Raw genomic sequence first — 16,926 nt, 5'->3', positions numbered from 1 at the left:
GAGTGAGAGAGAGAGAGAGAGTGAGAGAGAGAGTGAGAGAGTGAGAGAGTGAGAGAGAGAGAGAGAGTGAGAGAGTGAGAGAGTGAGAGTGAGAGAAGAATAAACTGAGAGTTAATCCTGCGTGAACAGTAAGGAGATATAAATAAGTATCATGTGTGTAAGATACACTCTCACTTGTTTGTTTTTGCTAACTGCCTATTTATTTATTTATTTATTTATTTATTAAAACACACAGTACATTTATCATTTCCTGCCTCCTCTCTCTGCGCGATGCTCTGCACCAGATGTTTGGTAGCGATGATTTACGTACATCATTCACAACGATTAAACTGACATTAAGTTCCACATTTGGAAGAGACAATGGAGAGAAAGTAACCAAGAGAGACAGAGAAACATTCATGGAGAGACACGTGGAAAAAACAAAACAAGTGAAGCAGAGACAGATAAAGAGAGTAAGAGAGGAAGACAGGCATAGGGGACAGAGAGAAGGAGGGACAGAAGCAGAGAGATGGAGAAAAAATAAGAGAGAGAGAGACGAAAAAAAAGGAGAAGATAAACAGAGGAGGGACAGAGGGAAAAAAGACGCAGGAACATAAGGGCGAAAGAAAGGGAAACAAGTAGAGACTAAGAGAGAGAGACAAAAAAGAGAGGGACAGGAAGAAGTAGAGACAAAAAAGTGACTAAATATAAGCGGAGACAAAAAGAGACATAGAGGAGAGACAGGACGAGAGCAGCAGAGAAAATGAGACAAACTACAGTCTATAGAGAGTGTGAGAGAGAGTAAACTAGGCTGTGTGTGTGCGTGTGTGCGTGTGTGCGTGTGTGTGTGTGTGTGTGTGTGTGTGTGTGTTTAAACCCTTGTGTGTTTGTGTTCTTTAAAGGCTTTGGCGCAGCTTCAGCTGATTGACTACATCGGAGCTCAGACTGCAGCGTTAATTAAAGTGAGTCTGACACCTGGCTGAGCCGGTGTGTGTGTGTGTGTGTGTGTGTGTGTGTGTGTGTGTGTGTGTGTGTGCCAGGTGAGTGCTCGGTCAGTGTATTGACTTTCAGTGAGTGTGGGCCTTCAGTTCTGTACAGTACGGAAACTTTAAACTTAATTCTCTGTGATTGGGACAGTTGGTAGTTTGTACGTTTCTAAAAGCTGTGTGTGTGTGTGTGTGTGTGTGTGTGTGTGTGTGTGTGTGTGTGTGTGTGTGTGGAGGCTGCTCAGGCTCGGCTGGAGATCACACTTTGATGTCAGCTCAGGTTTAGTACACGGACCTTTTACAGCATGAGTAATGAATCATTTTAAGGAGGAAGAGAGAGATGATAATCACATGATCAGTTAGTGACGAAAATGAGGAACGAGAGCGAGAGAGAGAGAGAGAGAGAGAGAGAGAGAGAATTGATTGGTTTATAACTGTGGGGAACAGTGAGAAATAAAGATGGGAAAACACAAAGTGGTGTGTGTGTGTGTGTGTTAATGTGCTTGTGTGTGTGTGTGTGTGTGTGTGTGTATAAGAGAAAGAGAGAGACAGTTGTGTTGTTATCTCCTCTCTCAGGCCGTACCAGAGGACGAGCGTCTGGCCATCGCCATCATCCTGGTCATGTGGGTCTCGGCTTTGGCGTCCTCACTCATCGACAACATTCCCTTCACTGCTACCATGGTAATGATCTCTCTCTCTCTCTCTCTCTCACTGTCTCTCTGTCTGTGTCTCTCTTTCTCTCTCTCTCACTGTCTCTCTCTCTTACTGTCTCTGTGTCTCTCTCTTTCTCACTGTCTCTCTCTCTTTCCCTCTCTCTCTCTCTGTCTCTCTCTCTCTCTCTCTCTTACTGTCTTTGTGTCTCTCTCTCTCTCTCTCTCTCACTGTCTCTCTGTCTGTGTCTCTTTCTCTCTCTCTCTTACTGTCTCTCTGTCTCTCTCCCTCTCTTTGTCTCCCTCTCTCACTCACTTTCTTTCAGTAATTTGTGCCCCTTTAAATAATAGATTTGATTTCTGTTCATTATTATGACTAAATTATAAAGTATGTTTAATTGCAGATATGAACATTTATTATCATTTCACCTTCCTCCAGTGTTTATAAGACATTTACATTTAGGCATTCAGCAGACGCTCTTATCCAGAGTGATTATCCATAAGACCTACATAAGACCTACATAAGACCTACATAAGACCTACATAAGCCATTTCCTTCACCTGACAGCACGATGCCCAGTGTTCTGTTCTTCTTACCCTGCAGTGATTTAATGTATTTTATTATATTATTTAAAGATCTAACTTAAACTGAACTTCATAAATCCTTAATAATAACTTTAGTTTAAAAGAATAAAGAAAAAACATTAACAGACATTTATAACCAGTCGTTACTTTAAGTGTTAAACATACTGTAGCAGGACAACACAACAGATGCCATAACGATAACAGTAAAGATAACTTTAGTCAGGCTTGAAGTTTAAGTGACATACAGTAACACCTGAGTAGAGTGACGTTAAGCAGACATACTGCGCTGGTTTATGGGCGGGCGTGGTACATTCAGGAACATCATGGAAGCCGACACTATGTAATGATCATGTGAGGTGGAAACAACCAAAAGCAACACTCCATAAACCTGACATAGAGGTGTCATAACACAAGACTGTCGTTACAGTGTACTGAAATGACTAAATGAGTTTTTATATATAAAATAAATCTGCTCATTTACTTAAAATGTATGGAAGGAGTCTCCAGTGTTAGTATAAGGTCATGATATTAGTGTGTAATAATGCCTTATAAACCTGTTCATAGTGAGCTGCAGATGTGAAACAAACGACTTTCAGTTAAACATTTTCTCCTTCAGTTTTACTCTTAAAAGTAAAAAAGAAAAATACCTTTCTGTAAAATTACCTGTAATCTTATTTCTGTCATCCTGTTTGTGTTTTTCCAGTTAGCCATCTGATGTATTTTTCATTTCTCTTCCTCCCCTGTCCGTGTAAACGGAGCCATACAGTATGTACAGTGACAGTGCAGGACGAATCCGCCGGTAATAGAGCGACATTGATTGTGTGGCTTTTTTAAATCGAGTTATAGGGGAAGAAGGAGAAAAACATGCCTGCCTGTTTTCTTTCTTTTTTTCCCTCCCTCTTTGTTGTTCTGCACGTTTCGGTCGTTTGACACGTCACAGAGTGTGTTTGGAATAAATATGTGATATCTAATTAGTTTCACAATCGGTGTGTGTACAGCGCTGTGTGGGCAATTAGCTTCTGTTGTGTGAGAACACATCATGAAGGCGAGAGTTTACTTTCACAAGCTTTTCTGTCACTGTTGTGTTTTTTGACAAAGTTCTTCAGGCAGAGCATTCTACTGAAAATAATAATAATAATAATAATAATAACAACAACAACAACAACAACAACAACAACAACAATAATAATTATAATTATTATAATAATAATAATAACAACATAATAACAGAGCATTCAACTACTACTACTACTAATGAAAAACAAGAAAAAAATATTAACAACTAAATAACAATAATGAAACAACAAAAATAACAGGGCATTCAATTTATAATCAACTACTGGTGATAATAATAATAATAATAATAATAATAATAATAATAATAATACTAATAAACAATAATAATAATAAACAATAATAACAACAATGATAATAACTAAACCACAAAACACCACTACTACTACTACTACTAATATTAATAATAATAACAGAAGAATAATAACTAAAAAACTATAAAACAACAATAAAAATAATAACAACAATAATAATAATAATAATAATAATAATAATAATAATAATAAAAAGAAGAAATAGAAGAAGAAAAAAACTAAAATGACAATAATAACAACTATGTCATCATCAACAATAATAATAATTTTTTTTTTTTTTGTGAAACAAATCATTTTAATTTCCATTATTTCTTATGGGAAAATATGCTTTGATTTACGAGTGTTTTGGAAGACGAGCCTGCTTCCGGAACAAATTATGCTCGTAATTCAAGGTTCCACTGTATAGGTTCATGTCAGCTTAACATCACAAAACCTTTTTTTTTAAAATAAGATATTATTTCTGTTGCTATAAGCATCTTAATATTATACAATTTTCATGGATGTTCATGACAGCTTAACCTCAATATTGACAAAAAAATCCTTTGTATAACAGCTTATGTAAATAATGTTTAGGACATATTTATTTAGGCTTATCCACCTTGACCTCAAGTTATGACCTCCTGATGGAATAACCCTTTATAAATATTTACGTAGGTCTATTTCAACCTGACCTTAAAAGTATTCTTTTCGACAAGTATCACCTTTACGATAAGCCTTATATATGAATAAGTATGAACTTTTATGTCACCTAGAACTTATTAATATCACAAACGTTCTACATGATAACCTATGTCTGTTGGAATAACCATTTATGAATGTTTATGAAAGCCTTTTGTCACTTTGACTATCAAGTCTTCTTCAGGACAGATGCTGAAATTTGCTTTTATATGTTTATGTATATTTTATGTCATAAACAGGTTATATACTGTAGGTTGCCAAAAACGTTTTGAAATTTCAATTAAATTTAACAGAAAGTAGTATCTCCTTGGATTTTTTCCCCTCTTCCTCTGTACTGGACGGGATTGACAGCGTTGCCATTATGGACGCCACTAGGTCTCAAAGGCAACATAATGAGTCTCTAAAATAAGTTAATTATCAAAACGTGGTTATAAATAGATAACATGATTTATGATGGTGAAAGGGGTTTCCGTATCAGGCTTCCTGGCTATTTCTAGATGGGATTTGAATAGTTATTTGTGTTCCACAGGACAGATAAAAGTGCTATTTCCCTGTCAGATCAATTGCAAGGTTGTTGAGGACGCTTGGGCCCGCCCTCGCTGTTCTGCGGCCTGGCTGAATGAGCCGGATGGAAAAATGGAGTAGAAAATGTGATCGCGATTGTGCTCTGTAATATATTCAGGCTCATCACAGCTGTGTCTGCCTGGTGTGTTCCCAGGAAAATAATGAAAACCACAATGGGCTACATAGTGGACTGAAGATGAAAGCTCGGACTTACTCTGCAGGTTTTGATGCCACAGCGACATTTAAGAGATTTAAACTTGGTTGTTCCTGAGAGTTGTAACTACAGCAGAACATTCTGTGCATCTTGTCATAATCTGACGAGATCTAAGAATAAGGGTCTTTATCCTTCACACTAGACTGCCTCAGTCAACAGTAAACCTCTTTCACTTTAAACCGCACTTATTTTGTCATATGTATTTATACAAGAACAGCCTGGGGGGAATTAAAGCTCACAGCTGGCTGTTACTAGACACTTACTTATTAATAGGATGTACTGCATTAAATGAAACAAATAATTTAAGTTATAATGATTTCCAGATTTAAAGAACTTTATTAATCCAAGGAGGAGATAAATTTGCCTTCTTACAGCTCTTGCTGTTCAACAAAAAAAAAGGAAGAAGTGAACCATTTCAACACAAATACGAAAGAAAATAATCCAAGAAAATAAAAAACAAAGTGCGGAAATGATAGAGTATCTGTTGCATATTATTTCCATAATATTGGAAATAAATACATTTAAACATTTTTCGAGTAGCAACGTGTAGTGAGAAAAAAAGCTATGCAAAAATTAAAACCAATAGATTTTCTGCTAATGTATGAGGGTTGTTCAAGTCAAACTGGGACTAGAAGAAATTTCTGGTTAAAGGAGGCCGTATGTCCGTGGATGACGATCCCGTTGGGTTCGGAACCCACTGCAGTCGCTCCTGTGAACAGTCAGCAAATAGAATGTCTAATCCTTAAAAAATTATGGATAACCCTTCACCAACTTGCGGGAGAGACGCATCTGTGTGTGTGCACTGTACACACACTCATTCATCAACACCACTCGCACATTACAGGAACTTGGATGAGTATTATTGTCACATCCCCTGTACAGTCCTTAATTCGCTCCAAGACATTTCCATAAGACACCAAAGGAGTTCCTGGGGGGCCGGCATTTTAGACTTGAAGCAGACAGTCTGATCACGGCTTCGGGCGTACTGAGTAAACGTTCTACCTTGATGGTGTCCAAGCTCTAGTGAAACACTTGAATAAGTGCATTAGTGTAGGAGGGAATAATGTAAAGAAATAAAGAGAGAAATAAAACTAAGCCACAGTGGATCACTGATCTGGACATTGATTTGAGTTTTATGCTGGAGCCATTTCCTGATGCAACGCTTCTGTCCCGTGCTTGGGACTGTGCCTCACCATCGTCAGGCTTCTTTGAGAAACGTGTAAATAATCTGACAAGGCCACTGAAGCACATTACATTAACACCATCACTACTCCAGCGACCTTCTGACCTGCACACATGCACTCAAATGAGCGAATGAGGAAGCCGCAAGCGTATCGTCATCAGGTCTGATTGGCTTGAGCTGAGAAACAAATTACTGCTACTACAAATTACACTTGCTTATTAGAAGACCTTGGCCCTGATCGATCCCAACAAAGCAGCACAAGAGCTCAAAGCCAACCTCCATCAAACTCATGGCAATAAAGGGGACAGTTGAATTCCGATGAAACATGACTGAAACATTTTTCTGTTAGATACAAGGTGAACTAAAAAATTCACAATAACAGCAAGAGTATTTGTAAGCACTGCTACACCATATAAAAAATCAAATGATATAAATGTTATAATTCCTATTTTAAAAGCTCAACAAGAAATGCATTTAACTATACGCCCAGATACGTGCGCTTTAATCACTTGTTCCTAATGTTAGCTATAATGTGCTGAAATTGGAAACCAAAATTTAAATAAGTGCACTTGGGTAATTACACAAAACTCCCGGCTCTGGTTTAAGGGTTGAGGGTTCGAGCCCTGCCACCACCAGGTCAACACTTTTGAGTCCTTAGGCAAGACCCTTAACTCAACCACATGCAGTGCTGGTCCCAGGCCTGGGGTGCGTTTCCCGTACAACGATGTAGCTCTTTACTTAACCACCGTTGTACGATGCAACGTTGAAGAAAATAACTAACTAGTCACGACTGTTTCCCAACACCATAGTACCTGTGTCGCACTTCCATCGTTAGAACCATGTTGGTTTAATCTGTCGTTCTTCTTCTTCTTCGATACTATGGCGGAGTAGTGCCATAAGCACATATCGCCCCCTACTGTAAAGTGTTTTTTCTCTCTCTTCGGCTCGCATTTAATGCGCTTTCGCAGTGACGTTACGTAGAAGTGGTGTAATAATGTCACGAACGCAACATTCATTATTTGTACAATAAAACATATATAGGCATACACAGTTTAAATGTGCTCTTTTCGAATATCAAAGTCTATAACTTTTAGTTATATTTCATTTAAACTCATTTTTATTTGGTATTGATACATAAGTACAATTAAAATAAAAAGAAATTATGGGTTTTGAAAATGCTGGGATTGTGTTGTGAACACCTGTTACCTAATTTGCTCAAGATCATTTCCTATATAAGTCCCTTTACATACAGCCATGTTTTAATGAGAGTTGATGAAAAATGACACGGAAACCGCAATTTACTAAAAAAGAGCTTGCAGTTCTTTTGGAGGAGGTGGGAAACAAAAAAATCAAATCTTGCTTTTCTCCAAATTAAAAAACACAGTTACAAATTCTGGAAAAAAAAAACATGGAACAAAATCGCACAAAAAATTAATGCTTCTGGAAATGGGTATAAGAGAAGCCCAGAGGAAGTCAAAAACAAGTGGAGGGACTTTGCAAGTGTGACCAAAAAAGCAAGTCCAGTGGTGGCCTGAAACTGAACCCCTCCAAAAGCTGCTATGTAATTGTAGTTACTGCAATTCTCCACAACATTGCAATCAAGGAAAATGTCCCGCTTTTTGATGAGGAAGAGGGGGTCTTTCTGGTGCTGCTGTGAATGAGGAAGATGACACTTCTGATGAGGATATATATATATATATATATATATATATATATATATATATATATATTGTTTTTAACCTATGAATAGTCCATATTCTACTTCTACTTCTAAATAATGCTTTCGTAGGGCACTTCGAAGGGAGAATAATTGCGATGGTATCGCTGTTATATCGTTTCAAAGTGAATTTGTAATCAAAATAACCGAAAAATGAATAACCTAATAGCTGAGCACCAAAACATTAAGTTTTCCAAATCGCTCAAAGTGGTTGGGAAAATTTTTTGAAACTTATAGTGCGTAGGGTCGTGAACTGTGAATAGAACACACCCAGCCGCGGCAGGGAACTATGCTTCTAACCACAGGTTGAAGGCTGTAGTTCCAACCACGTAAGTTTGCGACGCTGTTTGCGAATGTTTGTTTAAACTATGGTTTCGAGAAACACCGGATTGTTGAACTATGTTGGTAACGACGGAACTTGCGACCATAGTTGGCTAACAATGCTTTTGGGAAACGCACCCCTGGTTAGGAAATGGAAGGGGTTGCAACAGGAAGGGCAGCCGGAGTAAAACCTGTGCCAGATCTTGAAGATCAAATGATCCACTGTAGTGACCCGTAAGATTAAAAAGGGCAAAGACCAAGAGAAAAAACATGCTAATATTTTAATGTATGCTGAGTTTTTCAAAAATTTACAAACATCTGGGTCTAAATTTTTGCTGTCAAGTCAACTATTCTCAAGTGATAATTGGGTCTCAACTGTTTGTTTGAAGTCCAGCTGTTTGGTCAAGTCACTTAGCCTCAAGGTCAAATGTCAAGTCACTTAGCTTAGTGGTCAAATCTTAAGCCACATGGCCTTTGGGATTTAGTCTGAAGTAACCATGCCAATTCTCAAGATACTTAGCCTCAAGGTCAAATCACATGTCACTTATCTTCAAGTCACTTAGTCTCAAGGTCAAATCCCAAGACACTTAGCCTTGAGGTCAAATCCCAAGACACTTAGACTTGAGGTCAAATCTCAAGACACTTAGACTTGAGGTCAAATTCCAAGACACTTAGACTCGAGGAGAAATCCCAAGACACGTAGCCTTGAGGTTAAATCCCAAGACACTCAGCCTTGAGGTCAAATCCCAAGACACTTAGTCTTGAGGTCAAATCCCAAGACACTTAGTCTTGAGGTCAAATCCCAAGACACTTAGCCTTGAGGCCAAATCCCAAAACACTTAGACTCGAGGTCAAATCCCAAGACACGTAGCCTTGAGGTCAAATCCCAAGACACGTAGCCTTGAGGTCAAATCCCAAGACACGTAGCCTTGAGGTCAAATCCCAAGACACGTAGCCTTGAGGTCAAATCCCAAGACACTTAGACTCGAGGTCAAATCCCAAGACACTTAGCCTCGAGGTCGAATCCCAAGACACGTAGCCTTGAGGTCGAATCCCAAGACACCTAGCCTTGAGGTCGAATCCCAAGACACTTAGACTTGAGGTCAAATCTCAAGACACTTAGCCTCGAGGTTGAATCCCAAGACACTTAGCCTCGAGGTCGAATTCCAAGACGCATAGCCACGAGGTCAAATCCCAAGACACTTAGCCTCAAGGTCGAATCGCAAGACACTTAGCCTCGAGGTCGAATCGCAAGACACTTAGCCTCGAGGTCGAATCCCAAGACACTTAGCCTCGAGGTCAAATCCCAAGACACTTAGCCTCGAGGTCGAATCGCAAGACACTTGGCCTCGAGGTCAAATCACAAGACACGTAGCCTTAAGGTCTAATCACATGTCACGTAGCCTCAAGGTAAAACAACAAGTAACTTAGCCACAAGATCAAATCCCACATTACTTATCCTTAAGTTCAAATCTCAAGTCACTTAGCCTTAAGGTCAATTCCCATGACATTTAGCCTTGAGGTCAAATGTCAAGTCACTTAGCTTTGAGGTCAATTCCCGAGACTTAGGCCTCAAGACCGCAACTTTGTGTTTAAGTCTGTGAGATTTAAATAATTTACCATAGAGTATATTTTAAAATGTAACTTTCTTTCCTAGAAGCTTAAATCTGATGATCCATTAATTTTTTTTTTACTATTTACAGTATAAAGTGCTTTTAAAAATCCAATTCAATTAAATTTAATTTGTATAGCGCGTTTAACAGTTGTGATTTACGGTGGCCCTGAAGTGCAAAACAAATTAACAAAACTGAAAACAAAATAACAAATTTAAAACCAAATTAACTAAATGGAAAACAAAATAACTAATTCAAAAACAAAATATTAAAACCCAAAACAAAATAACAAAACCCAAAACTAATTTGTTATTTTGTTTTGGGTTTTGTTGTTTTGTTTTTGGTATTTTGTTTTCGGATTTGTTAATTTGGTTTTGAATTTGTTATTTTGTTTTGGGTTTTGTTGTTTTGTTTTTGTTATTTCGTTTTTTAATTTATTTTGTTTTCAGTTTTGTTAAATTGTTTTGAATTTGTTATTTTGTTTTCAGTTTTTTTTATTTGTTTTGAATTTTATATTTTGTTTTGGGTTTTGTTGTTTTGTTTTTGTTATTTCGTTTTTTTAATTTATTTTGTTTTCAGTTTTGTTAATTTGTTTTGAATTTTATATTTTGTTTTGGGTTTTGTTGTTTTGTTTTTGTTATTTCGTTTTTTTATTTATTTTGTTTTCAGTTTTGTTAGTTTGTTTTAAATTTGTTATTTTGTTTTGGGTTTTGTTGTTTTGTTTTTGTTATTTCGTTTTTTTATTTATTTTGTTTTCAGTTTTGTTAGTTTGTTTTGAATTTGTTATTTTGTTTTGGGTTTTGTTGTTTTGTTTTTGTTATTTCGTTTTTTAATTCATTTGGTTTTCAGTTTTGTTTTGCACTTCACGGCCACCGTAGTCATTGTGGCAAAGCAGCTTTACACAATCAAAAGAAAATTATGGAAATTTGTATGAAATGTAAAAAGTATGTATGAATCAAAATGATCACGTACACACACACGTGTCTTAACGTCATAATCCTGACAGTCGTGCTTTTTAGTAAAGGATTAATTTTCTTCAGATTTAATACCTGCTTTTCACAAGCCCACTCTCAGTCGTTGTCTCACTCTAAGACTAATTTGAGAACTAATTCACAGTGGAGCTGAATGTTTAGTCTTTAAGTATAATGCTTTTCCAGGTATCTAACGATCAAATCTGCATATTCATGAAAAAAGTCATGTATTTTCACAGCACATTTCTGCTAACTTTAGTAAATCAGCGCTACGGTGTTTGAACTCGAGCTGAGACAGGTATTTTCCAACCGTATTTTCATCTCCATCCAATTTTCCTGATGCTGTGATTCGCGCGGCCGTGTCTGTTAGGGTGAACAAAAATAGATTAATGCGATGCTGCTTTTTTATTGATTTGCTTTCCTCGCCTGAGCTGTGCCGTACAGAAACACGACTCAATCTGCTAACAGCCAGGTTCTTGACAGTCACAAAGCTTTCGAGAGAAGGGAAGGAGGGGAGGAATGTTAATGGAGAGCTTAAATGAAGCTAAAGTTTATATCGGGTTCCTTTCAGGTTCTGCGTAGTTATTGTGTCTAACGTTGATGAATTGTCTGTTTATTTAATGTGGCAGATTCCCGTGCTGATCAACCTAAGCCAGGACGTCGACGTCAACCTGCCGGTGAAACCGCTTATATTCGCTCTGGCCATGGGAGCGTGCTTAGGAGGTGAGTGAACGTTCCAGCCTTGTGCTCCATGCACTAATGAATAACTCTCATCTTTCCGAAAACAAGACATAAAACAATGCAAAAAAATGATAAAAATCATAGATATTTAATTCTTATATAATAATCAACTTTGTAACACTTTCTATCTACCTTTCTAACTTTGTACGCATTACTGGTTCCGTCCGAGAGCTCGTCCATTATTCCTTTTAACGACACAAACACCATTATAGAGCTCTACTACGCTTCATTAAATACATAACGCACAGCTATGAGGCTTCATAAACCCACTAGTCTCAGGCTCTTATTTATGTTGGAGGACAGAGTAAACAAGATGGAGGAGTGTGTGTGTGTGTGTGTGTGCTAATTCTGTTGAAAGTATTGTGTACTGTGTGACTCAGGGTCGCCTCAGAACATCGTGTGTGTGTGTGTGTGCTGTGAAGGGGAATAGTGTGAGTGTGAGTGTGTGTGATAGCACTCTGGTCTAATAGGACGAGGTGTGCTATTGATCGAGAAGATGCTGTGACAGGAGACAGGCTCTGTCGTGCGAACGTGTCGTATCGAGCCGGCTTTCTGCAGGACCGAAGGAAAAGAAAAAAAAGAAAGCCACGTCGGTACAGAGTTATTACGGAGGCTCTGTGCTCCAGGTCCGACCAGCTTTTATAGAAAACCAAAAAGTCGCACGTTTTATGTATTTTACCGTGATTTATTTTTCAGATTGTAATTTTTATGATCATTAATCTTCTGACATCATTACATTTTAAAATGTATTATTTTTGGAGGGTTTTATCAAATGAATTAATTAAATTAAGTTATATTCTCACATTTGATTCTTTCACTTTGGTTTTCACAAGGCTTTAATGATTCATTATTTTGCACAACTTGAATTTTTCACAAGATTCACTATTTTCACGTGTGCCTCGTTCACAATTCACCATTTCACTGAGTAACTGATTGGAAGGTCACAGGTTCGAGCCCCAGCACCTGGCCCTGTTGAGCTCTTGAGCAGCGTAACCCTGTCTGCTCCAGGGGGCGCTGTGTCCTGGCTGACCCTGCGCTCTGTCCCACAGCTTCCAAAGTGGGATATGTGAATAAATCATTTCACTCTGCTGTAAGGTTCATGGGACCAATAATTAAATGATAATAATTATCATAATTTGAACAATTTAAATCTGTCGCACAGATTGTTTTCACATTATGATGTTTTCACATGATTCACTACTTTCACATTATTTTTTTCACATGTGATTCATTCTCATAATTAACTGTTTTTCATATCTAATTATTTCACATTATTTATTTTATACTTCATTCATTTTCCCATTTGTTTTTTTAATACATAATTCATTCGCACAATTGATTATTTTCACATTTGATTCTTTCATTATTCATTTATTTTTATATGGTTCTTTTCAATTATTTATTTATATTTATATTTGACACTTTTACTGTATATAAGTTTTTTTTTACTTTTACATTTGATTCTTTCATATGATTCACTAATGTTCCAACTTAACTTACTTTTTTTTGACATGTGATGACATGCTCGTTCACATGATGTCATGCACGATTACTTGCATTCACATGTTCAGCTTATCCTCACATAATCACATGTGACACTAAGAGCGGGCCGCGGCGCAACCAAACATCACCTCGAGTCCAGAACATACAGTACAGTATAAAGCAAACCTGCTCTGAAAAAACTTAGTGTAACCTGTTACAGCGCTAAATTGTCTTTTTTTTTACAGTTTAAAATTTGACAACATGTTTATTTTTAAGTTTGCAGCGACTCGGAGAACTCCTGTCCCTCGTTTCTGTAAATCATAGATAGAGCTCGATCTATTTCTCATTTATTTCCTGAATAGCTCCAGGGCCTGCAGGTATTGATGAAGAAGCAGCGTGTTGTCTTCATCAGAAAGTAATTGTGTCTGAAGTGGAGACAGGAGTACCTTTCTGATCACTGAGACAAAAAGAAACGCCGTAAAAAACATATCTATATTAACAGGGTTTTAAGTCTTTACCACTGAAAGTCATTACATTTTCCTTTTTAATGTTTATTCCCCCTAAAGAGCTCCAGTTTGAAAAATGTTGCGTGGAACCTAAGGCAAAATCTGTGCAGTAGTAGTAACATACACACTAAATGGACAAAAGTATTTGTCCAAACCTAATCCTAATGCTTCTGCGTACCAAGACATCTTGGATAATGCTAGACTTCCAACAACAGTTTGGTGAAGGCCCTTTTCTATTCCTACATGACTGAGCCCCAGTGCACAAGCCTAGGACATAAAGACACGGTTTGATGAGTTTGATGTGGAAGAACTCGAGCGGTCCGAACATCGAGCCCTGACCCTCATCAAGCACCTTTGAGATGAACTGGATCGGAGATTGCGAGAGTGGCCTTCTCGTCCAACATCAGTGGGAGCACCATGATCACAACCTGATCAGTGTACACACATACTGTATATCTCTTAAGGAACAATAGATTGACGTTAAAAACAGGATCAGAATAAATATATTTATTTCAGAACGTAGAAGTTTATGCTTCTTTGTGGTTTTTTGGCAACGTGATGATCTACTTTAGTACGACTGCAGTCGTTGTAATGAAAGCAAAGACAGGAACCTTCATGAAAGCATTAGTGGTGACTCTGAACAGACAAAAAAAAAGGCGCATTGTTCTTCGAAAATAAACATTGGAGAATAATTTAGCAGGCTTGAAAGAAAACAATAATAATTTTCTGACTTGTAGCTCCATCTCACCACACCCCCATGATAAATTTTAGTTTGTATACAGCATTCTTTTCTTATTAGCTTCATTAAAGTGTCATATGCTTTGAATTGTAAAATATATTCAGTGTTGTTCTCTTCTGTCCTAATTATTTTTAATGAACTCCTGTTTTCACTCAGAATCAGGAAATTAACTGTGCTGTTGTATAACATTATCTTTAATTGGGTGGTTATCTATCCATCCATCCATCCATTCATCCATCCATCCATCCATCCATCCATCTATCCATCTATCTGCAGGTAACGGGACCCTGATCGGTGCGTCGGCGAACGTCGTGTGCGCTGGAATTGCAGAACAACATGGATACGGGTTTTCGTTCATGGAATTCTTCAGGTTTGGACTTTTTTAAATCCTTTTTAATATTCTATACTTAGTGTAGTAACGTAAAATACTATATAATGATTTAATTTCACTATATACAAAAAAGTTAGTATTGCTACTCTAATGATGCATTTCAACATAAGAACACAGACACACAACACTACAGTACATGAAATCAGAAGGGAATAAAGTAAATAAAACCACAATTCAAAAATGACAATATGCACAAATTAATAATATACAATATAAAAACGCTCTAGTGATTATTTAGTGAGCTGATGGAGCTTATGTTAGAAAAATTCTGTATTTCTCTTTTCTAAAATTGGTTTCAAATAAATTCTACAGCTAGAGTGCGGATAATTTTTGACTCCCCCTCGTGATGTTAAGGCCATCATCGTTTGCATCTCAAGCAGTTGATCTTCTTCGAGTACAGACATGGCGGATTCACCCGGCATGTTCACAAATGTGCCTCCGGGTCCATTCCTTCCCAGTTCCTGGGGTTTTTGAGTTTGGGAAGTCATGCTCGAACTCTTTTAAGAGTAAAGACGGGTGATCGTGCACCAGCTGGGACAATGAAGTCTCAGACTCGGGCCTTTTCCAAAATCTAGCTAATGTTTGAAACATGTCAAATATTCCCCTGTCCCCTCATCGTCCCCACAGTTCCGTTCCAGTTTGGCTACGAATGCAGCCACTTTATCTGCCACCCTAAAGGCACTTGTTCAACTCAGAAGTGACAGATTGAGTCCATTGAGGAGGTTGAATATGTGAATAAGGTAAGCGAGCATTGCAAATCCTCTCATGCTGCCAGCGGTGACTCTCTCCAGATGAAAATCTCTCTGTCCAGCGATCTACCTTCACAAACATCTGTCTAGAAGGTGTTTGTGCTCCACATTCATCTCCTCATGAAGCTGCTCGAACAGACGCAAGTGAAAAGCCTGCTCTTAGATGTAATTAATAACTTGAATCTTTTGATACCGAGTAGTGAAACCAGAACGCCTTCCAGTCTTGGCAGCGAAAAAGAAGTTTTAAAAAGCGAGGTTGTCTATAGATGAAAATGTACATTTACCCATGATCCCCCTCTGTACTGTACATCTGATCACACACAAGAATAAATGAGATAAGAAAACAACTTAACAGCTCCTTTGTAAATATATTATTCTACTTGTACTATTTTATTATTTGTACTCAACACTATCTTGGGACTTTTAGTGGAGTTAATATTTCTTATGTACTTAACATCAGACATAGTAGGTTTAAATTATAATATCAACACAAAGCAAAGTTTATTTATTTTATACTAGCATTAAAGCTTCCGATTATTGGATAAGTTTATGTTGTCTACAGCAAATCAGTCTTAACATAAAGTAGAATAAAAAAGTTTAAATTTAAAATAAGAAAAATAATTTATTTAACTTCTCCTACCTGTCTTTCTTACAATTTTTTTTTTTTTAATTTAGGGATGTCATGCATTATTTGTGTGTGTGTGTGTGTGTGTGTGTGTGTGTGTGTGTGTAGACAAAGTGACCCAAAAAAAAAATGTATACACACATCAGGAAAAGTAAAACTTCTATATCTATTTTAATACTCAATGTATTGCTATACGTTATATATTAATATATGATATGTAATTTTATGTAATTTATTAATATTATTAAGTACTCTAATGGCTTAGAATAATTTTTTCCCATTAAAAAAAAAGATTTTAAGGATTAAGCACTTATATAATGTATGCACTTATTATAAATGATCAATTACTTAATGCATCTTAAAAAAGATTAAATAAAAACACATCTTAAGACACCTTAAGATATCAATTACTCAATTATAATTTACAATCAAAGGAAGATATTTAACAGTGTCAGCCGAAACATGACAAGCTGCATTTTTTATATAAATTTTTATTAATTAATTAATTTATTATTAAAATATTACTGTACACTGTAAAATGTAATAAGTTGACTTTACTTAGAAAAAGTGAGGAAACCGATTGCCTTAAAATTTCCAAGTAAAGTAGAGTATTAATGTTTAGTTGGCATAACTTAACACAATTTGTAGGGACAACTTGTTAATCAAGTATACTTAAGTACTGTTGACTTAAAATCATTATTTGAGTTAACTTTCTATTAGTGTTCACATTACTAGGAAAATGTTAGGAAACCGATTGCCTTAAAAATCTCAAGTAAGCTAAACTAAAAACAATAAGTTAAGACAAAAAGCAACAACTGAACTTGAGTTTAACAGTTTATTATAT

The 16,926-nt window shown here is 36.8% G+C and overlaps 1 protein-coding gene across 1 annotated transcript in view; it reads left to right on the top strand.

The window, feature by feature from the left end:
* oca2 (oculocutaneous albinism II) overlaps window positions 1-16,926 on the top strand; it is a 105,973-nt gene that overhangs the window by 64,306 nt on the left and 24,741 nt on the right. Inside the window, exons 19-22 of the mRNA XM_053498972.1 lie at window positions 882-941; window positions 1,542-1,646; window positions 11,479-11,572; window positions 14,594-14,687. Of these exons, the coding sequence (XP_053354947.1) occupies window positions 882-941; window positions 1,542-1,646; window positions 11,479-11,572; window positions 14,594-14,687 (353 nt within the window). The remainder of the gene's footprint in view (window positions 1-881; window positions 942-1,541; window positions 1,647-11,478; window positions 11,573-14,593; window positions 14,688-16,926) is intronic.

This window comes from Clarias gariepinus, chromosome 6, assembly GCF_024256425.1.
Source record: "Clarias gariepinus isolate MV-2021 ecotype Netherlands chromosome 6, CGAR_prim_01v2, whole genome shotgun sequence".
In the NCBI taxonomy this organism is placed as follows: Eukaryota; Metazoa; Chordata; class Actinopteri; order Siluriformes; family Clariidae; genus Clarias; species Clarias gariepinus.
This window is presented reverse-complemented; position numbering and strand designations above follow the sequence as displayed.